At 40.7% G+C, this 23233-nt stretch overlaps 1 protein-coding gene across 3 annotated transcripts in view; it reads right to left on the reverse strand.

Moving 5' to 3' along the window:
* Positions 1-23233, reverse strand: part of tnksa (tankyrase, TRF1-interacting ankyrin-related ADP-ribose polymerase a) — an 81855-nt gene that overhangs the window by 39341 nt on the left and 19281 nt on the right. For all 3 annotated transcript variants that reach the window (XR_005709692.1, XM_040157503.1, XM_040157504.1), the window contains exons 5-6: positions 13648-13684; positions 9906-9981 (exon numbers count right to left, since the gene is read on the reverse strand). Coding sequence is in view for 2 of the 3 variants with exons in the window: in XM_040157503.1 (XP_040013437.1) it covers positions 9906-9981; positions 13648-13684 (113 nt within the window). In the remaining variant the exon portion in view is untranslated. The remainder of the gene's footprint in view (positions 1-9905; positions 9982-13647; positions 13685-23233) is intronic.

Raw genomic sequence — 23233 nt, forward strand, 5'->3', positions numbered from 1 at the left:
CTCCATATAGTCATGTAAGACTTGATGAAATATGAAGCCCTAAAGTGAAACCTTGTAGACTATATTTCAAACAGATGCCTTCGGCACTTACAAAGGCAGAATGAAAGTGAACAATTGCAATAAAAAAAAAAAACACATTCTGTTGTGTTTTAATCATCTAAAAGCCTTTTTGTGAGGTGGAAGGGAGTCGGGAGTGGGGGAGGGGAAGAAGATGTAAGATGGAAATATTGGAGGAAAATGAATGAAGCAGGAGGCGAACAGAGATGGGGTCTCCAAGTCTGATGAAAAATACCACTAATCTTTCCTTGGCATAAGAATTTCATCTTAGCCCTGCGCCTTTAATTTTATGCTTTATTCATTAAAAAATTGAGAATAGACACGCTGAAAAAGAAGTTTCTGATCTGTTTATCTAGTAGCAATGAGACACTGAACCATACATCACAAAAATGTAATATAATTGCCAGATTAATCAAAAGAGAATGACTTACAGGTAAATTTCTGTTGCTTTGTTTCCATTTTTCCTTAACCTCCCTCACATCCTCCTCTCTCACTCTCTCAGACTTCCCCTTCTCTTTACAAGCCTGTCAAGTTGTTCCCATGACAACGGTGACTGCTAGCTGTCAGCAGTTGCCATAGCAATGAAACATGATCTATCTGGGAGGGTGAATGCCAACATTTGGACCACTTTGTTCAGTGACGTTTGCACGGATGTGTGTGAAGCTCTGATGTTCTTCCTTTGCCCTGCAGGTTCGAGACCTGCTACATTCCCACTTATCCACAAATCTGTGAATTCACCATCTGCAACACACAACACTGCAAATATAACAGTCCTACCAAATCACTTCACCTCAGACTATCTTGAAACAAAAAATATTCTGCCAGCTGGGTGAGATAATTCAACTTAAATCCATGACCAATGTCATTTGGGTCACTTTGAACTGCTCGTAATACCACAGATTGCTGCACTTGTACCAAGAAAATAGATTCTAGAAAATTCTTTAAACATGATAATTACAATGCCTTACAATTTAATTTGTTGCAGTGAAAGTCATGGAAGAAAGCCCGCGATATAAATAGCTTTTTGTACGTGAACTGAAACTAAATATATACATCTTTTACACACAAACTGGAGGAGCAGCAATGTGATCTGCAGGACCGATTTCAGTATCAATCGGCAAATTAATACACTTTGATGTAATAAACATCTTCACAAAAAATATGTCACTCCTGCGGAGATGCTTTCCAATTGATCAGCTGGTTGACGGAAATAAAAAATATATTTGGAGATGACACACACACATTCATCTAATTGCTACATTTTACAGTACATTACTGACGATAGCATGGATGGATATAATAATAGTCACCTTGATAATGGAAAAACAGTTACTGATGTCACTTGCTAAAAGTCTGTTCTGAGGGATGATGCTGTCTTGGATTCATGCTACAGACTAATATGACTGAGCGTATCTTTCTCATGTGTAAAAACCAAACTGTTTTTTCTGAGGGCTGATTTTTAAAATACAACCAAATGATGTTCAGTTTTACCAATCAGATGAACCTATCCAGTCATTCTGTATCCCAATGTTCAAATATAACTTTAAAACCAATTTTAAACTAGATACTGATTCTCTGGGTGTTTTAAAATATTCTATTTCATATCTTCTTTTATTTCTGCAATGTATTAATTAAGTCTGAGTAACTCAGTAACTCTTAACATTACAGTTTTTCTTGTACTCTTTCTCAGATCTCTGTTCAAAAGATATTTACTTATATATACTTAGAAGATAAATAACCTACAGCTAGTCTTCTCATCTTTTGCTCTCCATGCACACTCACACGATCACACACACAGAAACACACACACGGATATCTCAGCCGTCACCTGTCTACAGCCCCGCCTCCAAATTATAAACGCTGACTTTTCCGAGAAGCTTAGGGCCCCATGGAAGGTTTAAAGTCCAGCAGCTAAAAATGTAGAACTTCAGGAAAACACTACTTGAAAACAACAAAAGAGTGTCCTCCTTACTTTGAATCTCAGACAGAACTGTTAGTTTTATATTTATTTCTAGGTATCTGCTGTCAGGTGCTGCTCCCCTCAAAACTTAGTATTATAAGAGCACGAGTTATACATTCTTATAAGCAGAATGGAAAGTCAAAATGTCAAACTTATTGCCAATTGATTTTACGCATTACGTCCAATGCCAAGGTTTTTAAAATTACTTCTTGTTATATTTGCACCTTGCAACTACGGTGTGGTTAAGATTAGGGAAGGATCGTGTTTATGGCAAATAAACTGTTTAAAGGAATTTTCCATTTATGGAAAATGGTTGTACAGTTGGATGTGGCAGGAAAGGCATTGCTTTTTGATGGAGCTGTTAAAGAATCTGAGCAGCAATGAGAGAGAACTGGGAAAACTAATCCCCCATTTACTGTATAACCACATATGTAAACAATAAATCAACACTATCAAAAATAGCACAAAAGGAGGAGGTTGGGGTGTTGGAGAGAGCTACAGCAGCAAACAGCATTTGCATTAGCATATCAGCAGTGTGATACTGGGAAGTGTCTGGCTATAATGTCCTGTACACCTGCAGTGGCTCTACTCCGAGCTCCCTGCAGGTTTCAGAGCCCCTTGCCTGATATCTAAGGCTGAGCCCAGCCACCCCACGGAGGAAAAGTCATTTCAGCCGCTTGTATCCGCGGTCTCTTTCTTTCTTGACCATAGGGTGAGGGTCGAAATGTAGATCGACTGGTAAATTGAAAGCCTTGCCTTACAGCTCAGCTCCCTCTTCACGACGCTCAGCGGCACCGATCTGCCTATCAATCTCCCACTCCATCCTACCCACGTGAACAAAAAGCTGAGAGACAGAAACTTTGCCCCAACCCGAAGAGAGCAGTCCACCGTTTTACGGCAGAGAACCATGGCCTCAGACTTGAAGGTTCTGACCCTCATCCCAGCCACTTCACACTCAGCTGCAAACTGCCACAGTGAATGCTAAGGGTCACGGTCTGATGATGCCAACAGAACCACATCATCTGCAAATAGCAGAGATGCAATCCTGAGGCCCCAAAACGGTTCTTAGTTCCTAGTGATGCTGGGCTGAAATGTCAGTGTTCATCAGGACAATTATGAGGTTCACTTGGGATACAAAAAAGATCACTGAACAATAAGTAATCTTTTCACAACCTCTCTGAACTGTGTGTTACTCTCTGAAGTGCCTGTATGTATAAATATCTATAGATGAAATGCACTTAAGTTAAAAATTTTAATCGTAACTAACCACCATTTAAATTGCAAAAATAACACACCTGGTGATCTGTGTTGCCTTGTGAGGCCAACTTGTTTCAATGCATTTAAACTGTGAAAGATCAGATCTTAGTGCAGCACAGTTGTTGTTGCTTGGGTCTTTAATTCAGTAATTTAGCTACTGTTTATGATATATACATGTTTATATGTGGGTACAAACTTCTTAAATCATACATTTTATCACTTTATCAGGAAAAGTGGGAATTTTCATCAATAAAACACACATATAAATGGAAAGTCAAACCTCCTGGCCCGAGAAGTATCTGCATGACATTTTATTTGAGGTCAGAAAACTGCTGTCTGAAAAGATAATTCAGATTGATTTAATAAATCACAATTATTAAGCTCAACTAAAGTACATTCTTCCTCCAAGGCACAAAACTTTAATCCAATCGCAATTTGCAGCACTTAATTTAATGGTTTTTATTTTGGGAACCAAAGATTCTGAAATCTGATTCTTCATGATAAACTACCAGCGATCTAGCAAGCTGCAACTGCATACATCTTCCTCAGACAACAACATGCCATGGGCTTACATGAAAGCATGAAGTAAAATTCTTCACTGACAAAAGTTTATTAAAAGTTTTCCATACCCTAGTTGTCATCTGCTATCTGAACAGTTAACCAATGCTTCTGGATATTTTCATTCTGTGCTTTAAAGGAGCAGAAGTTTAATCTCTCTCAGACAGGGCATCAGGTTACATTTAAAAACACACCGACTCAGCCTTGAAAAATCTCCTGTCAAGCAGAATTCACAGTCATTCTTACGACCTTGTACACGTTCACCTGAATTTGTAAACCTGAGCAAACTTCCGCCAAGACAAGAGCCACAATGGCCTCAACTCTGATCTGCAGACTCATCAGGATCCCAGAGGAGACCTACAAATGAGAGCTTAATATCGGACAAGAGATTCCAGGCAATTTGAAACATTTTTTAGAGAGACATCATCACTGGAATGAAAAGAACCTCATTCGATTGTACAGTAAAAGCTCAATAAATAGCCAACCTTACATTTCAACAGAGAGTGCTTTCAACTTTCCATTATAATAGTGATTGTTTGATAAACTTCTACTACATTTGGTCGGTTTCAGGCTTCCACAGTAAACACTAAGTGTAATTTTAGTAATTGGACGTAACTGACAAGTCAAGCTGAAATATAATAGTCAGTCTTCAAATGGCATAAAATACTGTAAGGCCTCTAAGTCTTAAAAAAAGCGTTTCAAAACCAATTTTGTTAAAGTCAAATATTCACTATATCCTATTCCTGAAAAGTTCACTTTCGGAGATACATGTTTTTCAGCAGATAGGAATGATGAACACTGTCAGTCAGCGTGACACTGACGCTATAATCAACATTTAAACAAGGCCTCAATGAAAGTCTTTTACTTTTGCTTTCCTCTCTCTCTGTGAATCTGAATCTCGGTCTTGCTCTACAGTTGTGTGTTTTTTTTTAATGTTTGTGCCAGCTAGGATGCGAGTGGGTGCGATGATTCTCACTGGTAAGATATAGATCCAAAACTCACAATATAACACAAACGCACACATACAAACAAATGCAAACACACATTCACAACAGACGGAGCTCAACAGAGTCCAAAACATGAAATTAATTTCCAGCACAACTACTGACAGTCAGTCTAGCTGAAGCATATAAGAAGGGAATATTGGAAATTAAAAAGAGAGGGAAAAACAAATGAATGCGTATATGCAGTGGGTAGTCACAGATCACAGGCCTTTTTCCTGAGGAAGCTATGTCTGCAGGAATATGTATGTATGTGCATGTCATTCCACATCGTGTGTGTGTGTGTGTGTGTGTGTGTGTGTGTGTGTGTGTGTGTGTGTGTGTGTGTGTGTGTGTGTGTGTGTGTGTGTGTGGGAGTAAGCAGTAGGTTTCAATAGAGGCAGCTAGATAACACTCTCCACTCAGCTGTGTTAATAATATCTCACTCTGATGGGTCCTCAATCATCCGAGAGCCTGCGCACACTCTCAAACATACACACACACAAACACACACAAACACACACACACAAACACACACAGAGGAGCTGATATACTGCTGGTGCCTGTACCAGAGAAGTGCAGTAAGAACAAGAAGCTCTTACTAGAATTAGGGCTGTGGAGGGAAAAACATGTTTTCCAGAAAAAATGTTAGATACACTACATTGCCAAAAGTATGTGGACAACTGAACATTACACCAATATAGTGTTTGATTGTTGAACATCTCATTCCAAAATCAAATGGCATTAATATGTTGCTTTACAACAGCCTCCACTCTTCTGCAAAGGCTTTCCTAAAGACTTTGGAACCTGGAAGCTGCGGAGATCTGCTCCCATTCAGGAAGAAACTGTTCCAGTCCAAACCTGTGTGGTCAGGGGTGTCCACATGCTTTTGGCCACATAGCCTATTGCTCTCTTTCTCCATCTTGTTTGCTCCCCCTCTGTCCTCCTGTGTATGCTGTGTACAAGCAGAGCGTTTTAATTCACCAAGAGGCGTCTACAAGCAGCATTTATGCTCCAGATCTGTTTGTTTGTTTGTGAGAGACTGTGCGTGTGTGTGTGTGTGTGTGTGTGTGTGTGTGTGTGTGTGTGTGTGTACGTGGTTGAGAAGGGTGAGAGCCTGTGCCACTTCTAATTAAAATGAAAGAAAAAAGAAAAGGAGGGGGAAAAGGGAGGGGGAGAGAGACGGAAAGAGAAGGAAGTGGCTCTTGTATAATTTTAAGGGAAGCATCATTATTATCAATCATTGGGATTCTACCACACACTGTTTTGTCCATGATTATTATTATTATTGTGTCCTCTTGACGATTTGTCTACATATCATCTGAGAGATGCACAGTATGCCAGCCAACAGTCAACTAGGCGTTTATAGGGGTTTGTGTCGACATTTGATTACCTGCTCCTCTGCATGAATTTAATCCGGAAAATTTAGTCAATGTGGTATTGGTACAACATTGTCAAAGTTCCAAAACCTGAGGTGAACGCTTGTGTAAATTATATAGTAATTATAATACAAACAAATGTTAGTTACCAGTTATTTAAGTCAGTTATCCATAACATCATTGCCCTAAATTTTGGAACTACGGGTTCCATAATTCGGGCGCTTAAAGGTATGCCAAATTAGCAGTTATCAGTTCCTGTTTGCAGTGTACCCACGGATGTACAGACAACTATCACTGGATTACTTTAATAGAAAAGAAGACTTAAAAACGTGATGATTCTCAGGCAAGTTGTGGGGTTAAAACAATCTTCTTTTTTCTATAATTTTTAAACAAATTTATCGCCATTTTGTTCGGGATGGACACCAGAAATATCCCTCAAGTATCTCCCTCTGCGCCCTGCTCTTAAGATCATCCACTAACATGTCACCATTGGGATAAAAAGGTCTTTGCACATTTATGCTTTCCTTTTGTTGTCCTATTCTCTGAATCTAAATTTTTCTTTGCTTAATTTTTAATATTAACTATAATGTGGTTATGATTTTATTCACATTTCATACTACATTTTTTTTCTGATCTGTCTTGATTCTTTTATCTCTTTTAATAAAGAGGCAGTTTACAGTTTTTTGAAAACATCCTATTTATCTTTTAGTATTAATATTTTATCTATATTATATAAATAATACTATCTCTAATATAATGACGATTAATAAAAAACAATGCCCTATTAGGTCTGTCGCTAGCTTTAATTGCTATGCACTCATTTATTTGGGGCTTTTAGTGTCTACTCATCTCTTATTGTCAGCATACAAAAGATTTGCATGTTGTTTGAGTCTGTCTTTGTATGTGTGTTTGTAATACTCATGCACGTTTATCTATCTTCTGCCCTGGAGTCTTGTTATTCGTGATCTCATTCTTTTTGCAGTAGACTGATTTTCTTTAGTTGCTTTAGAGAAAGAACAATGATGACGAGTGGAAAAGCTTTTGTTGTCCCTTAATTTCACCTAATATCTATAGCTATTAGGCAGAAGTCACTCAATAATTTCTGTTAGCAGTGAGAAAGTAAATCCCCATCACCCCATTAAATTACTCTAAAACCATAATGAGGATAAAATTGCACTGCCGTGAAAATATATTCCATCTACTGTGCATGACTGCTTTTAGTCTGAGCAATTAAAGAGCATTACAAATACAGATGCATGCAGGAGAGGTCATTTCAGAAAATGTCTGAGCACAATTTTGATATTCTGGGCACGGTTGCATTCATGTAATTATGGACCATTAAATTTCAACGCTTCTCAGTGGTCTCTTGTGTTTGTTCCCTGCATCTCCAAAGAATTTTCATATTACACGGTTTTCCCCCGGGCTATCACATCCCCGACGGGCCACCTGCATAAATAATAGCCAGAGGATGTTCTTTTACAATTATGGGTATGACGCCGATGTGATGGATACAAGCTGCAGTTGAGCATCATCAACAACCCTGAAGTACCCATAATTATAGGAAAGAGTCTCCTCAAGGCTGTTAACAACATTTATATGACAGTTACCAAGAGTACAGAGTAAAAGGCTCCCTTTGGCTCTCCGGTTGTCGCTGCAGTTGTCATAGCAACCAATGAAATACAGTGGGGTCTGCTTTAGTGACCAATAAATTACAGCTGTCTCTGCTTTCTGAAAAATTTCTCCGACCAAGCAGATCGCCTAAATTAAACTACCCATTCATGATAGCTTGGTTCTACAAGTATCCTCCACCATTCAATAGGTGGGGCAAGTCACCCTGTAAGAATGTTAATGAAGAGCCTTAGGTTCATATGATAATCTCAAATGCTGCTTCAGAAGCTTTTCTACTCTGACAAGAGTAACAGTTTAGACTAAAGCCCCGAGAGACACCCACAAGAATTGCAGAGGGACCCCAAACCTAGCAGTCTTTCTTTCTGTCAGTTTGGAAAACAGTGGCATGGAAGACTACTTTGAATAAAGATAGAAAATGCAAAACTAGAGAGTAGTCTGTTTTTCTTTTCAGTCATAGATCCAAAGAACTAATCATTCACAAGCCAGACGGACTGCTGTGAAACAGCAAAGCTACACCTAAGGCTTAGGACTCCCTGATGAGGCTCATGAGGGGAGGCTGTGGTCACAAAATAATTTCTATTAAGTGAACAGGATCCAATAGAGCCCTTTTCTCTGTTGGCCAATGTACTTTTGGTGTTACCTGGCATTTCTTTTGGCTGCCCAGCATTTTTTGAAGCCCTAAAGTCTCACTCTACACTCTGTCATCTAATGAGACCAGAATTAACTTGCAACTGGCACATTAGCTGACTGCTGAACTCTGACCTTACTTTGCCATTATTCAAGCAAGTATGGCATACAGGTAATTACAATTAGGTTACACACTCCACATAATATAGACGTGCCCAGCACAAGAAACTGAGAGACGCTGTAAATCGTGCTCATTCTAGTTCACTAAACCTCTTTCAACGATTTCAGCTTTGCGCATCACACCACCGGAAATGAAGCCACACTTGAATGGCTCTTAATTAACCGGGTTTTCCCAGGCTCAACCACGGATGTATTAGGAGAACTGCTCCAAGATGATAATTCATTCCAATCAATGCTGATTCAATTTGTAGTTGACCTAAAGCCTCAAACTGTGATAGTGAATAATGATACTCAGAAAAATGTATTTATCCTTTTAAAGAAGTATTTTCTCATGACTGTATATGGAAAAACTTTGCGCCAGCGTGCGCCACGTGAATTGCTTCACAGCCCCGTGCTGCTCCTGGACCGCACCTACACATTCCTCATGAAGAGTTTTTGACTGTTAAACTCTTAAAAATAACAACAAACTTTTTTTTCTGAACTTTGATGGTTGCTGGTTTGGTCAAGAATGTTCAATGTTATACAGAAATATTTGAGCTATGCAACCAAGCATTCAGTGACTAGACAAGGAGAAGGCCTCACCACAGAGGGTAGTGCTATCCTGTACTTCTTTCAAAGTAAAAGCCATACTTCAATTCTCTGTATTATAAAATGTTTACTATGAAGCAGCTGCAAGAACTGTGTCATTTGCAATATATACGCACAATCATTGAACACACCTGCCTTCTGACAACTGCTGTCTGCTCCTCTCACTACTAAATGAGAGCATTTCTACATTTTGTATATTTTGTTAATTAGCTGAAAAGGCAGAAAAAACAACACCCGATATTCATTATTTGCTTTAATAATATTATTATTTTTTGGCTCAGGGACAGTTAAATAGCCGTCCCTGAGTCTGACATTGTTTTGCGTGTTGCTACGCACTGCTATTGTTCAGCATCAGCGCTAATTTATTCACTAAAGAGTTTGTGTCTCCATCTATTCAATTTAATGACTGACAGCCAAGAAAGGCTGCTAATGCCTGCTGGAGAGTGCTTGGATTATTTGATACAACCAGGGCCCACAGCCGCCAATGACAGAATTTGTTTCACTTTCCTGGTCGAAATAAAAAAATAAAATCTTAAAGCACCAGTTGGATGGTTTTGTAACCCTAATGTCTTTCCTGGGGTGAAGTCATACAGAAAATGCTAGTGATGAGCTTGTTACTGCACTACTGTGTGTGTGTGTGTGTCTGTATGCGTGTATGTGTGTGTGGGTTGCGCGTGTCTTTGCCCTTACCTTGCGGCCGTCACTCGCATGGCAGTTGACGTTGAGCGGAGTGAGCAAAGCCATTAGCTTCTCCTCGTTCCCACTCCTGCAAATGTACACACACACACACACACACACACACACACACACACACACACACACACACACACACACACACACACACACATTAGACACAAGACATCCAGCACTATAGAGGATTAGCGCTGTTCCCCAGCAGGAGAGTCTGGGGGAGAAAATGAGGGAGAATGAGATAAGACGCTTGAGACTGAAGGGAGAAGACTGAGAAATTTCATCTGCAGAAACAGACGGACATACAGGACTGTTTGGGGGATGGATCGAAGGGTGTATGTAATTGTGTGTGTGTGTATATTTGTGTGTGTGTGTGTGTGTGTGTGTGTGTGTGTGTGTGTGTGTGTGTGTGCTGCCTGTGCGTGTGCGTGTTCTTGTAAACCTGAGTTTACAAAGAATCTGATAGACAAGACCATTTACTAGCTGCAGAGTTAGGAGTTAAGATTTTGTTGATGTTGTTAATCTGTATTTCCTGGTTCTTAGGCTTGCTGCCCTGGCATTGGATGACCACCAGGAAGTGTAGCCAAGGCATGGGCCAATCCAACTATCATCCCTGTGACAGCCGTAAAGGGAGAAGCTGTCAGATAGAAAGAAAAGGATTATTCTTCTATTCTTCTATGTTCCCCTCCTCTCTCTCTCTCTCTCTCTTTACTTTTGTTTTTCTGTTTTGGGCCTCTCATTCCTTCTCTTTGTTTCTATATCTTTCACTCTCTGTACAAAAAGGATATTCACATCCTCTCCTTCTCCTGGTTTGAACTTTCCATCTCTTCTCTCGTGCTTCCGGGTTTTTCTTCAACGTTCCAATCTGCTGCCCTCTCACTCTCTTCTCATCCAAGCTGTCCACCTTTACCCTCCTCTCCACCCACAGCCTCTCCCTCACCACCTTTACTTTCACTGCTCAGCATCTTCCTTTAAGTTCTCCTGTTCTCTCCCTTTTCTTTAGCCTGACTAGCCAGCTCCCACTGCTGGTGCCAAAAGCAAGAGAGCCTTCATTTTGATGCAAACAACACCCTGGGGATTTAACAGGGGAATAGGACAACGCACTGTATGTGTGTTTGTACGTTTCTGTTTAACAGATGCACAGACATCTTGTCATCTGACGTTGATATGAATCAGGTCCAAAGATCGAAACAAAACATTAAGGGAGACAGAGGGATACAGCTAGAAATGCTCTGAAACTGCAAATTGTAATTTATACACTTTGGTTTTTTTGGTTTTCCAGGAGAGGTCATATATCATACCTTGATTCTGTCTAAGTCTGTATCACTGGAGTATTTTAAAGATACAATCAGTAACAGTTATCCATATTTTTGGTTTGAATGCTCTAAAGGCAGGTCTGATCTCACATAAATTATCTACAGTGGCCCAGAAGGGACAGTACTCACAGCCATGCCTGAATGTTTTTATCAATTTAAATATGTGAACCAATAGAGATAAAAATGCATTTCCGTGAATCTCAGTAAGTGCAACTGGACCTTCACTGCTTCTTACATCTAGACTTCCATCTTACCTTAAAGCCTTTGAAATCCTTTAAGCTGCATGTTAATCACAAGCAGTTAGCAAAGACACAGTACACAACCATATTCTGGGTACTTAACATTTACGTTTGGATTGGATCAGATTGCTTAATGTAATATTAAAGAGGTCACCCATAGTGATGAACCCACTGAGAATTATCACCAAACTCTACTCTCATAACTGTTTTGCTTCACTCTCATCAGTCTTCTTTTCCGGACAGAGCAGGCTGCTGTTATCAATGAAAAAGCTCTGATAAACCCACTGTACACTACCTGCCCAGTGCCTAATGGCAGATGGACAAATTTAACGACTAGCTGAAGAAGAACGCAGTGCAGCATTTAGCAGCTAAAGAGTCAGTAATTGCTACCGTGGCTCCATGTCTGTGGGATGTCCAAATAATTGCTAACATGTTCGCCATTTCAACTTTATGAGGCAATAACGCCGATTATGTGTGTACAGGATGCTCCGCTGCCCCAAGCGGCCAAAACATAATCCATTAATGTTGATTAAAACATTAAATAAATAGGTTGTGGGGAAAGATGGAACCTCACCTCTGCTTTTACCTGTAGGAATTCTAATTAAGAAGAGGTTGTACATTTGAAAGTCATTGTGTGAACCAATTTACCAGCTCTACTTATTTTTCTTCTATACCACTGTGCAAGGATGTGATCAGAGCCACAAATAAAAAGGGGGGGGGCAGAGAAACAACAATATCCCATAAGCCATGTGTGGGAGTTATTGGACCAAACACAATACTAAAAAAGTAAAAAAGAAAAAGATATGCTTCTGAAAAATGACACTGGTGATGAGCCAGTCAGTGGCTCAGCTGTGAGAGAGGCACACTTGGTTCATGGCTTACACTTAAACAGCCTGCTGACCCCATAATACACTGGGGTACTGCAATGCTAGGCCAGCTGCTTCCTTGTGTGTGTGTGTGTGTGTGTGTGTGTGTGTGTGTGTGTGTGTATGTAAGAAAGAGAGGAGGTGGGGGGCTGTTGAGGCATTGAGCGCTCAGCCACCCACTCACAATCCCAAACGAAAGCTATGCCGTTTCCACATGCAAAATATGGAAACACACACACGCACACGCACACACACACACACACACACACACACACACAGACTGCCCACATGCACTGCCTGCAACCATAACATGCCTCCAAAATGCAGAAGTGTCCCTGACCCACATGTACTGAGCTCTCTGGATCTGAAACACCTGTCTAGTGTAGGAGCTGAGAGTGTGTCTGTGTGTGTCAGTGTATGTGTGTGTGTGGTTGTGATGGAGGGAAAGAAAGAACATTTGATAAACAGTCTGACACACAGGGAGAGCAGAAAAATGACAGACTGAATGCAAGTTGGAAGGAAAATTTAAGGTGTCAGCAAATGGTGGAATTCAAACAAACGTAGAGAGAAAATTTACTAAAGAGAGAAAAAAGCTAAAGAGGAACAAAGAGAGGGAAAGCAAAGGGAAGGTAAGGTAAGAAAGCAAAGGAAAGTGAAAAGGGGGAAGGGAAGGGAAGGAAAGTAAAGCAAAGGAAAGCAAAGGAAAGAAGGAAGAAGGAGGGGAGAGGAGAGAGGCAAGGAAATGAAAGAAAACAGAAACAAGAAATAGAAAAAAGACATATCAACAGAGGAGTGGAAGAAACAAGAAGAGGAAACAGGGGGAAAATATGAGAGAGGAAAAGACAGGAAATGAAGAACACCAAAGGAGCTGTGAGGGAAGAAAGGAATCAAGAAAGAAAGAAAAGAGAGGAGAGGATAAGAAACAAGGACCGGAAACAGAAAACATAAGTGGATCAGAGAAGAGAGGAAGGGGAGGTAGGAAACAACAGTGAAGAGGGAAGAACGGGAAATCAGGAAACGGGAATATAAGAGAAAACAAAGGGAAAAAAGAAGAAAGGGAGAAAATAATAACAAATAGGAGGAAATTAGATGAAACAAGAGAAGAGGAGACAAGGAAGAGAGAGTGAAGAGCGGAAACAAGAGGGGAGGGAAAGGGAAACCAAAAAAGGAGAGGAAAAGAGAAGAAAGTATGCAATGAAATGAGATGAGAGGGAGGCAAAGAACTAAACAGGTGGAAGAAAGAAAGTAGGAAAATGATAGGGCAAAAAAAAGGAGAGAAAATGGAAATGAAAACAAAGAGCATGCAGACTCTGGTACTCACCTCGCCGCCTCCAGCAGCTCATCCTTCTTGTATTCACCTAGATGGTTACAGAAGATCATAGTGTCAGACACCTGGCTGCTAACACACACCGACCACACACAAACACACATTATCAATTAGAGAGAACAACCTCATACACGTTAAGACACACACACAAACACACAAACACACACACACACACACACACACACACACACACACACACACACACACACACACACACACAGGAAGGATCTATCTATTGGGGGAAGACTCTATCTCTCTTTCCATCTTTCCTCCTCCTCTCTGCCATTCTCGCTCAGTGCGCACCCCTCTGGCTCCGGTTGCCGTGACGATGCGTTGCCGGCAGTGACCACAGCACATTCATTGTTTAGGCGACGAGCGGTAGACTGACACGCGCTCTGCCTCTATCCGTCCATGTGTCTATCCATCCCTCTCTCCTTTGCCGCGTGTGTCTCCTGTCGCTTGGCGGCCGCTCATATTGCTAACCATCTTCCCCCATTCTCCATCATCATCTCTGTCCCCGTCTCTCTCTCTCTCTCTCTCTCTCTCTCTCTCTGTCTCCCTGCTTCTTTTTCCCCTGTGGGCTCAGGAGACGCAGTTACCATAAAAAAAAAAAAAAAAAAAACAGAAATAAACAAACCCCTCCCCCTACCTCCCTCACCCTCTCTCAACCTCTCTCTCCCTCTCTTAGCCCTGCCCCCCCTGCTACTACAGTCACAACACACACACCTTCCCATATGTGTCTTCTCTGCCTGGGAAACAGACAGGGGTGGGGGCGACCAGCCCTTTTCAGACGCGGGATCTGTAACATTGCTGGAATTATCTGTTTGTATAAGTAATGGCTGTTTGGTATTCAATATATAGGTCCTCCTTTATGGTTGATCATATGGACTATGTATGATTGAAAAGAGATTCACCAGTTGTCAATGTTAAAATAAAATGTATCGAGAATTGTATAAAAATCCTGATCAGTCTGCTGTGGTAATCCAATAGTAAGTTTTTAAATGTGTTTTATGTTTAGAACAAAAATATAATGACTATGGCAATATGTAAGTATTTTAGGTCAAAATATCCAACAATTAACTAAGATTATCACCAGAACCTGAAAAAGTGACAGTTTTGAGGTTGTTGTCAAAGACGTCCATGTATTGTGTTGCAGAGATACAGCATCTACTGAAGTTAGCATGCTATCCAGCTAGCCCCGGCCTGTCCCGTCTCGTAATAGCACTTTGTACCTCAAGAAGCGATAGTGGGTCCACTGTAGCGTCCAGTCTGCCTACAGTCCAACATGAGAGGATGAAGAAGTAGTGACTGCGAGTAGGCTATAAACCTGTATAGTGGCCATCCTCTCTCAGCGACATTCCTCCACTCTTTCCTCGAGCTCAGCTATTGATGCTGCTGCCCTCCCTAATGTTCCTCAACCTCTCTTGGCTGGTCCCTTTACTCCTGCAACCACTACATCTTCCCCGCCTCTCTGACTGGGCAGACTGTGTGTGAATTCGTTGTCGTCAGTCTTGACAATAACCAAAGAAAACAACCTACCAATTACATTAGCAGATTGACATGTACAACTGTGTGGACGAGAGAGCATCTCCTTGTTTCTTACGATAGGGGTTGACACCCCAGCTTCCTGGTAGTATGCCGCCCCTTATTTGTTTGGAGTATGAATTCGACAGCTGCCCAATTCTTACACATTGCCCCACACACAACATAAAATGGACATATTCTGTGATATTTGGTCAGCACATTATGGAGGAATAGTAGAAGACCATTAGAAAAGAATAGAGAAGAAGCAAAAGCCAGATTGTAGACGCCGAGATCCAGGCAACAGGCTCTTACTACTGTTTGTGTAACCCAGCGCACCTGCAAAATCTCATCAAGGTAGACAACCCCTTATACAAAAAACAGCATGACAAGGTCCAACCTAGGAGGATTGCCTTTGTCACTTCTACTGAAAACTGACTTGAGGGCGTACTCAGACATGAACACCAATATGGAATATTGTCAGCACATTTACGTAACGAAGTTCATCTCTGAAAGGGGCGAGAGAGAAAGACCGAGATATAAAATTGAAATACGAAATAAAAAAAATATCAAAGGAAGATGGAGAGGTAAATGTGCTAGAGATAAATGGAAAGAGGATGAGGAGGACGGGCTGTGTGTACACGGAGCAGACGGAGGGGTGGGGTAGGGTGAGGAACGAAGAAGAAAGGTTACAGAGAAGGGAAAAGGGGGAGGAGGGAGGAACAAAGGATTTGTAGATGAAAGAGAGAAGGGATGATTAGGGATCTGGAAACTGACATGCATGGATTTGACACAGTATAATTGGTGTTAGGGAGGCTAAGGCGGAACAGTCAGAGGAAGAAGAAAAGGGGAGATGGCGAGGGGCAGGGTGAGGCAGAGAGATAGAAAAATATGAATACAAAGGGAAAAGAGAGAATCGTACAGAGAGAGAGATCAAGAAACTAAATTAAATGCTGTACTTTTGAACCAGTTTGTGTGTTGAGACAGAATCGTTTATCCATTACACACCTGACAGTCACAGCCCTTACAGCTGTCTGGATTATATTATTTTTATTATCATAATCAATATCATCATCTCCATTTCAGTGCTTGCTGGGCGTCACACACGACTATCTTTCATATTTAGTATTTCTTTATACCACCACTCTTTACTGGACTACACCATACACATAAAATATCACAAACATCCAATTGTAATATGACTTTTGGTACTGATCCACTGTCTGGTTTTTACATAATTCATACAAATGGAAGATAGTTTTCCCCCATGGAGAAAACGGGAAAAAGTTGGGAGGAAAGCTCAAACCAACTCCTCCTTGGAGTCTTACAAATCTGTCACACTTTTTACTTCACTCAGACTTTAAACGGGCTGTCCCACTTTGAACTTTATTGGTTTAAAATTGAGCGTTTAAGTTTTTAGCACAACATCTTTTGATATTTGTTATATCTGTTATAGCTAGAGACGGTGAAGTCATCAGTGACATTAACCTCTCTGTGCAGCAGTGGTTTTCTAGACATGAACAACATAACTTTTTACTGACATCCCGAAATTTTCACCCTTCGGACGTGCATTTTGCATCAAAATGGTCACCTATGTCTCCTTCTACTGGAAGTCTCAAAAAGGATCTAGGTTTTGAGTTATGAGTCTCCTAATTGAACCCAAGTGAAACTGACACCGGAATGAAAACATATTCTATATATTATGTTTAGCTGAGCCTGCTGTCATATATAGTGTATAAATGAAGGTGTACAAAATGAAACCCAGTCAATACGAGATACACTTTTTGCTCAGCCACAGTTTTTCCGTATTATTCATGCTTTGACAGCTACAGTGATTAAAACTAACTGTGACTCAGTGGTTTTAATTGGCCTCCCACACATACAAATGCACACATTAAGCAAAGACAAGGACAGGTTCGCTGTAATCTACTGCCACTTTGCTCGAACACACCTGCACCAAAACATGATTGATGACACCTATTCCTTCTGACAGCAATCAGCCTTCGTATAATTCGGATTTTCCATTTTTTCTTTTCTACAGAGAATTAAAGGCTGGTGAGGAAAGCTCACACTCAGTATTTGAAGTCATACATCCTTCCATACTTTAAGTTAGAAGCTTCCCTCAAGTCACAACACTTTCAACTTTTTGACAGAAATTATGACATTTTTACAAAGCTCACCACCACAAGAACCAAGCGGAACAACCTAGCATCTAAGCAGTGTTCAGCCTAACATTTAATCTGTGACCAAAATCACAAAATCATATTGTTCATATAAAAAGTGAGCTAGAGAGAAGGGTTCAATCCTAAACTCCTTCCTCATCTCCCTACAGCTGGCCAATCACAGCGTGAAGCAGGTGTGAACGTCTGAGTTTCAGTTTTGGAAAATTAATCCGAGGTTGAAAGTATTTACTTCTTACTATTGAGTGAACTAATGAGAGTTCATTATAGAGGAAGTAGTGAATGAGCGACTGAGGGAGTGATTCTGGACTCAGCCTAAGCTTCAACCTAGTGAGGACCTAGTAAACCAAACTAGACGCAAGAGAGTTTCGATCATCACTCTATGAAGTGCTTAGAAATGCTCTTCCAACTATTTAGCAAAACATTACCAAAAGCCCACGAAGAAGGTTATTCCATCAAGAAATACACATTTAGCTATAGTTCTTTATCAATATGCCTATTAAAAAAGGCTTGAAACTCAAAATAAAATTTTTAATTCTTATGTATCTTTTATAAGGTCATGCATATTAATAACCCGGGTTTCCTGCCTATCTAAATATAAGAATAGAAGACATAGAAAATATAATTTGAGAAAAAAGCTAAACTTCATTTTTTTTGACTGTGGTTGGCTTATTAAAGAAGCTAAATGTTGGTGATGACGACAGACAGGGATAAAACGGACAGTACAAAGGACTTGAAGGGGGACAGCTGACTTTATCACAGCCTCTTCTTTTAAGTCAGACTGAGTCAGAACATGACTGCTCACTCATGGAAATGATATTGATTGATTAAAATGTCATATATTAATAGGAAAATAATTATTTAATAGTGGCAACAGATACCTATGTTTAGATGCATCTACACATTCAAAGTTGTATAAGACAGAGGAGGATGTATGTATTTAAGTATAAATATCTGAGTCTGACAGAGAGAGAGTGTGTGTGTGTGTGTGTGTGTGTGTGTGTGTGTGTGTGTGTGTGCGTGCGTGGTGTCAACAATCTTGCTGACTCCAAACCGAAGAGACAAAGACAGGTTAAAGCTGTGGACAGGCTAGCTGCCTCCTGAATGATATTATGTGTGTGTTCATGAGTGGGAGAGAGTGTGTGTGTGTGTGTGAGAGTGTGTGTGTGTGTGTATGTGTGTGTATCTTTGTGTCATTCCCTCGGCAGAGTGCAGTAGACACCGGCAGTCACTGTTTGAATGTGAATGCCTGTACACGCACTCGTATGTGTACATGCTTGTGTATGCACATGCATTAGTGTGATACCAGGGTCGTGCACAGGTGAGGACAAGTCAATGTCGAACAGTAACAGTCTTATATATATCTTAACCATGCCGCAAGGACCCAGTATACTCTATGTGTGTGTGTGTGTGTGTACCAAATGGTTGTACAAGTCAAGATGATGCTGACTGATGCTGACCGGACCATGAGTCGCCTCAGTGCCAAGCTGTCCGCCCGTGTGTGTGTGTGTGTGTGTGTGTGTGTGTGTGTGTGTGTGTGTGTGTGTGTGTGTGTGTGTGTGTTTGTGTGTGTGTGTGTCTGTGTATGTGTGTGAGTTGGTGTGTGTTTGAATCAAATATCATTTATTGCAGAAGCAGTTTATCCACTGTTATCCAACAACTGGCTTTGAGTCAGGAGTCGAGCGATCAACTTATAACCTCAGCAAGGTCGCAACTGCTGAGGTTGTAACTAGATCTGTGCGCACTGACACCAATCAAAAGGGAAGAAAAAATAAATGGGAGGTGAGCGCAAATTATAAAAGAGGGTGTTTTGGGCCCTTTGCTCCTTTGCTGGCTGGCTTGGCTTACTTCACACACATTCACCACTTACACTGTGTGATTAATTGCTTCACACAGTGCACCAAAGAGAACTGCTGTGGATTAATTGTGTTTTTTGGCCACCCACTCCACCCTCTCCCACTATGCTGAGTTTGGAAGACATAAGAATCTTGGATGTGTTTGTCAGCGTATACTTATCTAAACCAGAGGACAAATTGTTTGTAATTTATCATGATACAACGTCAGTGTGTGTCTGTCTGTGACCTTGCGTGGGCACAGCCAAATCACTTTGTTTAAACTGTGTTTTTCATTACGATCATTCGGGGCAATTACCGTTTAATGTGGGCGTAGCCAGTGGTAAACTGGGGTGCGCTCGATTGGATTTTCATCCCTCTGTTGATGAAATGTTTCTTTTCAACACTGGGCAATGTGTTGCGGTACCTTTGAAATATGTTTGCTCCTGCTTGGTGGGCATGTCAACCCGACAAAATTCGTGTGTAGGTAATGGTAGTGAAATTATTTCAGTTGACCAAAAATAAAGGCACCGACAACACAGCGAAAGACCTGCAAACATAGCATTGCCCCTCTGCACAAGCTGTGTTTGTTCTATAAATGGTGAGTTACATGTGTCAGCAATTGTCATGATTGAAAACGTTCAGCACACACATTACAGCTCCTATTCCTATGAATGTGATGAGGTTTATTGTTGGCCAGACAAGTCTGACTTTGCTCACATAAGTTGTGATTTTTTTTTTTTACATATACTGTTTGCTCATGTAATGTCTATTGGCTCACTCTGTTTTTGTGCCTTAAGTTGCAAAGCATTGCAGAAACATTCATTATGAATACAGACACAGACACCTGCTTCACTCTATCTGAGTATTCTGGATCTTGCTTTGTTGAAAAATGATTTCTTCAAGACCTTGGGTGGAACATCCGACAAAATCTTTCTACAACTCCAATCTCCTTCCTAGTCAATGTTCAAAAAAGTTGTGTGTTAAGTGCCCTGCTCTCTCTTGGAGTCTGGAGTGAAGAACATCCTATGATTTTAAAGCAGATTTTGAGCTGTTCCTTTCTCTGGTGGCTAGATCACCACTAGACCTGAGGGCTGTGAGAAGCTTTCCTAGATAACGATTAAAAAAAAAAAAAAAAAAAGAACAAAAAAGAACAAAAAACAAATGCTAATTTGTGATGCTATCAGGAAACTAGTTAGCATGCCTGACAAGCCATAACACACAAGCATGCACACTCTTCACTGTTCGTTAAACTGATACAAAGGATGCCCACTCCTCCTCTCAGGAGTAAAACTATAAACAACAAAAAACAACAAAGTTAGCTGCGGACAAATTAATATGGATAAGATTAGATCATCGTGTGTTTGTCCTGAGTGAGGCACATAAACAGAGGAGTCGCGCAGCAGCAGAGCAGACACAAGACTGACCACAGTCAGCTCATTTCCCTACATCTGATCCTCAGCAGGTCCACGAAGCACACAGGCTGGTCCAGATTGCGCCACACAATGACTTGTGACAGGTAAAGAAAACATATTACTGCCATGTTCAACAGATATGTTGTAACTTTAATCAGTATCCTTTTTACAGGGCATATTCTCTATGTGTTGTGTTACTGAATGTCAAAATGATTTTTCTCCCTTTTAAATGTGTAAGTAAATTTCTTGAGTGTAAAACCGGTCATTTCCTGGGGCTAAGCAGCTTCATTTAGTCATTTTGTGTTTCTCAATGATTAATAAGGAATCACTAAAAAGACTAAAGAATTTAACAATTCCTGCAAGGCAAACCAGGCTATGACAATCTGTTTGATTTCAAAGAAGATATTCAGTAAATTCTCACACTTTAAGCTTGGAACAGCCACACTCACTTGATATGCACACATTTCAAGCATTTTCCTTTCTTTCTTTCTTTCTTTTTTTTTGAGAATTTGAGTCTGAAAATCCAGAAGATTCACAAACCCAGGAAAAACAGATTAGTGTGTGCTTAATTTTTTACTTTTTTTTTTTTTTAGTTTATTGGCTAAATTCTGTCAGTCCTCTCTTGCAGAGTTGCCAACTTGCCTTCACTAACTCACTCAGTGTTGTGGAGCTGTGTGGCCATGTGGAAAACTAGGCAATTTCAGCTGCAGGAAAATGGCTCAAATTGGGGTGAGGGAACCTTGGATGTGCATCACACACAACACACACACACAGAAAATAAAAAAATAAAAAAACATTCACTTTGTTTTGCTTCTCCTGCTAGGTCATTTTGTAATTTTTTAGAATGGAAGACAGCAAAGCAGAATCGTGTAATGATCAAAAAGTCTGTGTGTGTGTGTGTGTGTGTGTGTGTGTGTGTGTGTGTGTGTGTGTGTGTGTGTGTGTGTGTGTGTTCGCTTGTGTACGTGCGAGTCTCAGGGGAAATAGGGCTGGGGCTCATTCATCACTAGGGACCAATCGAACAGCAGTCATCACTGTAATCAATGAGCATGTCACTGATAAGGGGAAGAAAGCTACACGCTTAGTCTTGCAGCAAAGGAAATTCACTTTCTCTCTTTCACACACACACACACACACACACACACACACACACTCACACTCACACACACTCAAAGGTGCACAAAGGTGCAAGATTGCCTTTGCTCCTGCTGCATTAGTAGGATGAAGCCTTCAGAGCAGCTACAGCAGTTCTTTGTCTTCATGATTAGACTGTTAACATACACACTGATCAGAGCTCCCCTCTCTTCCAGTTTCTTTGCATTCACTTTATGCTGCATCAATTCATCTCTCTGTTCATCTGTCACCTTAGCCAGTAATCATCTTCATCTTTTCTTTCACTTTCTCTCCCTCCTTTCTCTCTGTATTTGTTTAGTCCTTCTAGATCTAACCGCTTCCTTCTCTTTCTCTTCCCTGTTCTCGCCAACCTCTCTTCCCCCTCCCCTCATTCATCGACTTTCTCTCCATCTCCCCGCCCCCCCCAAACCTCCCTCGCTCTCTTAAATCTCTCATCATTTTCCACAAGCCCTTGTGAGAGTGCCCTGGCTAATTTTCTGCTATGTTAAAGCTGCCTGCCCACCACAGACCTCTCTTCAAAGCAACAATTTCATTTACAATAGAGTGGAAGTGCTTGCTGACAGTCCCTCTTCCACATCTCGCATGACAGGAACATTTTTTTTTTTTTTTTTTTAATGGAAACACTCACAATTTCTGTGAAAGAACACGATGGTTCAAACTGTTTTTTATTTTTGTTTTTTTAACTAGTCACATGGCAAAGGGACAATTGCTTCTAAAAGCTTCTGTTGAGCCTTGCTATCTTGAAAAGTAGTGCAGTATGAACACACGCTCTAATTGATTCCAAGGGATGAAAACCTGTCTGGCAGCAAAAATATCTGATTAGTACCAGTTCCAGTTATGACAAGAAAACAGGGGTCCCGTAGAAAAATGACTGAAAGGCATTTTATTCTCAGTGGATTTATTTTTTTCCTGCCCCTCTCATATCAGCATATCCTTGCTGCCACAGTTTCTTTGTCGGTGACAGCCTATTATTGCTGTCTGTAGCTCATTCCTGAGGATGAAAGCTAACTATGACAAGATGACAGGGGAGATTCTTGACAACAAACTTGCTCTGAGATGTTTAATTCTGCATTTCTTCACTCAGCCTCTTCAAGTTCTCCACACTCTGCCTTTATGAAAGACTGGAGACAATGGAGATCCAATATACAACTGGATGTAGAGCTGAAAACTAGCAACGCATGGGAAAGAGATATTGACATGGATGTATTACTGAATAGGCCTACCAGGCAAAGGCCCAGGGGGACAAGCAGTCAAGGGTTTCTTGTTCAAAAGTCAATTAAAACAACAACAAAAACACGTAAAATGACCAGAAAGCGAAGCAAAACTACCACAAGGAGATGCAAAATGAACACAGAGAAATGCAAAACTACCATAACGAGAGGTAAAATAGCTACTAAGGGCTGCAAAAAATGAAGGTCAACCAATTATCCTTCTGGCCGATTATTAGATCGAATATGCAGCTCTTTTACGATTATCGGAATTGTTATCTTCATCCGAT

Source organism: Xiphias gladius, chromosome 20, assembly GCF_016859285.1.
Source record: "Xiphias gladius isolate SHS-SW01 ecotype Sanya breed wild chromosome 20, ASM1685928v1, whole genome shotgun sequence".
NCBI lineage: Eukaryota > Metazoa > Chordata > Actinopteri > Istiophoriformes > Xiphiidae > Xiphias > Xiphias gladius.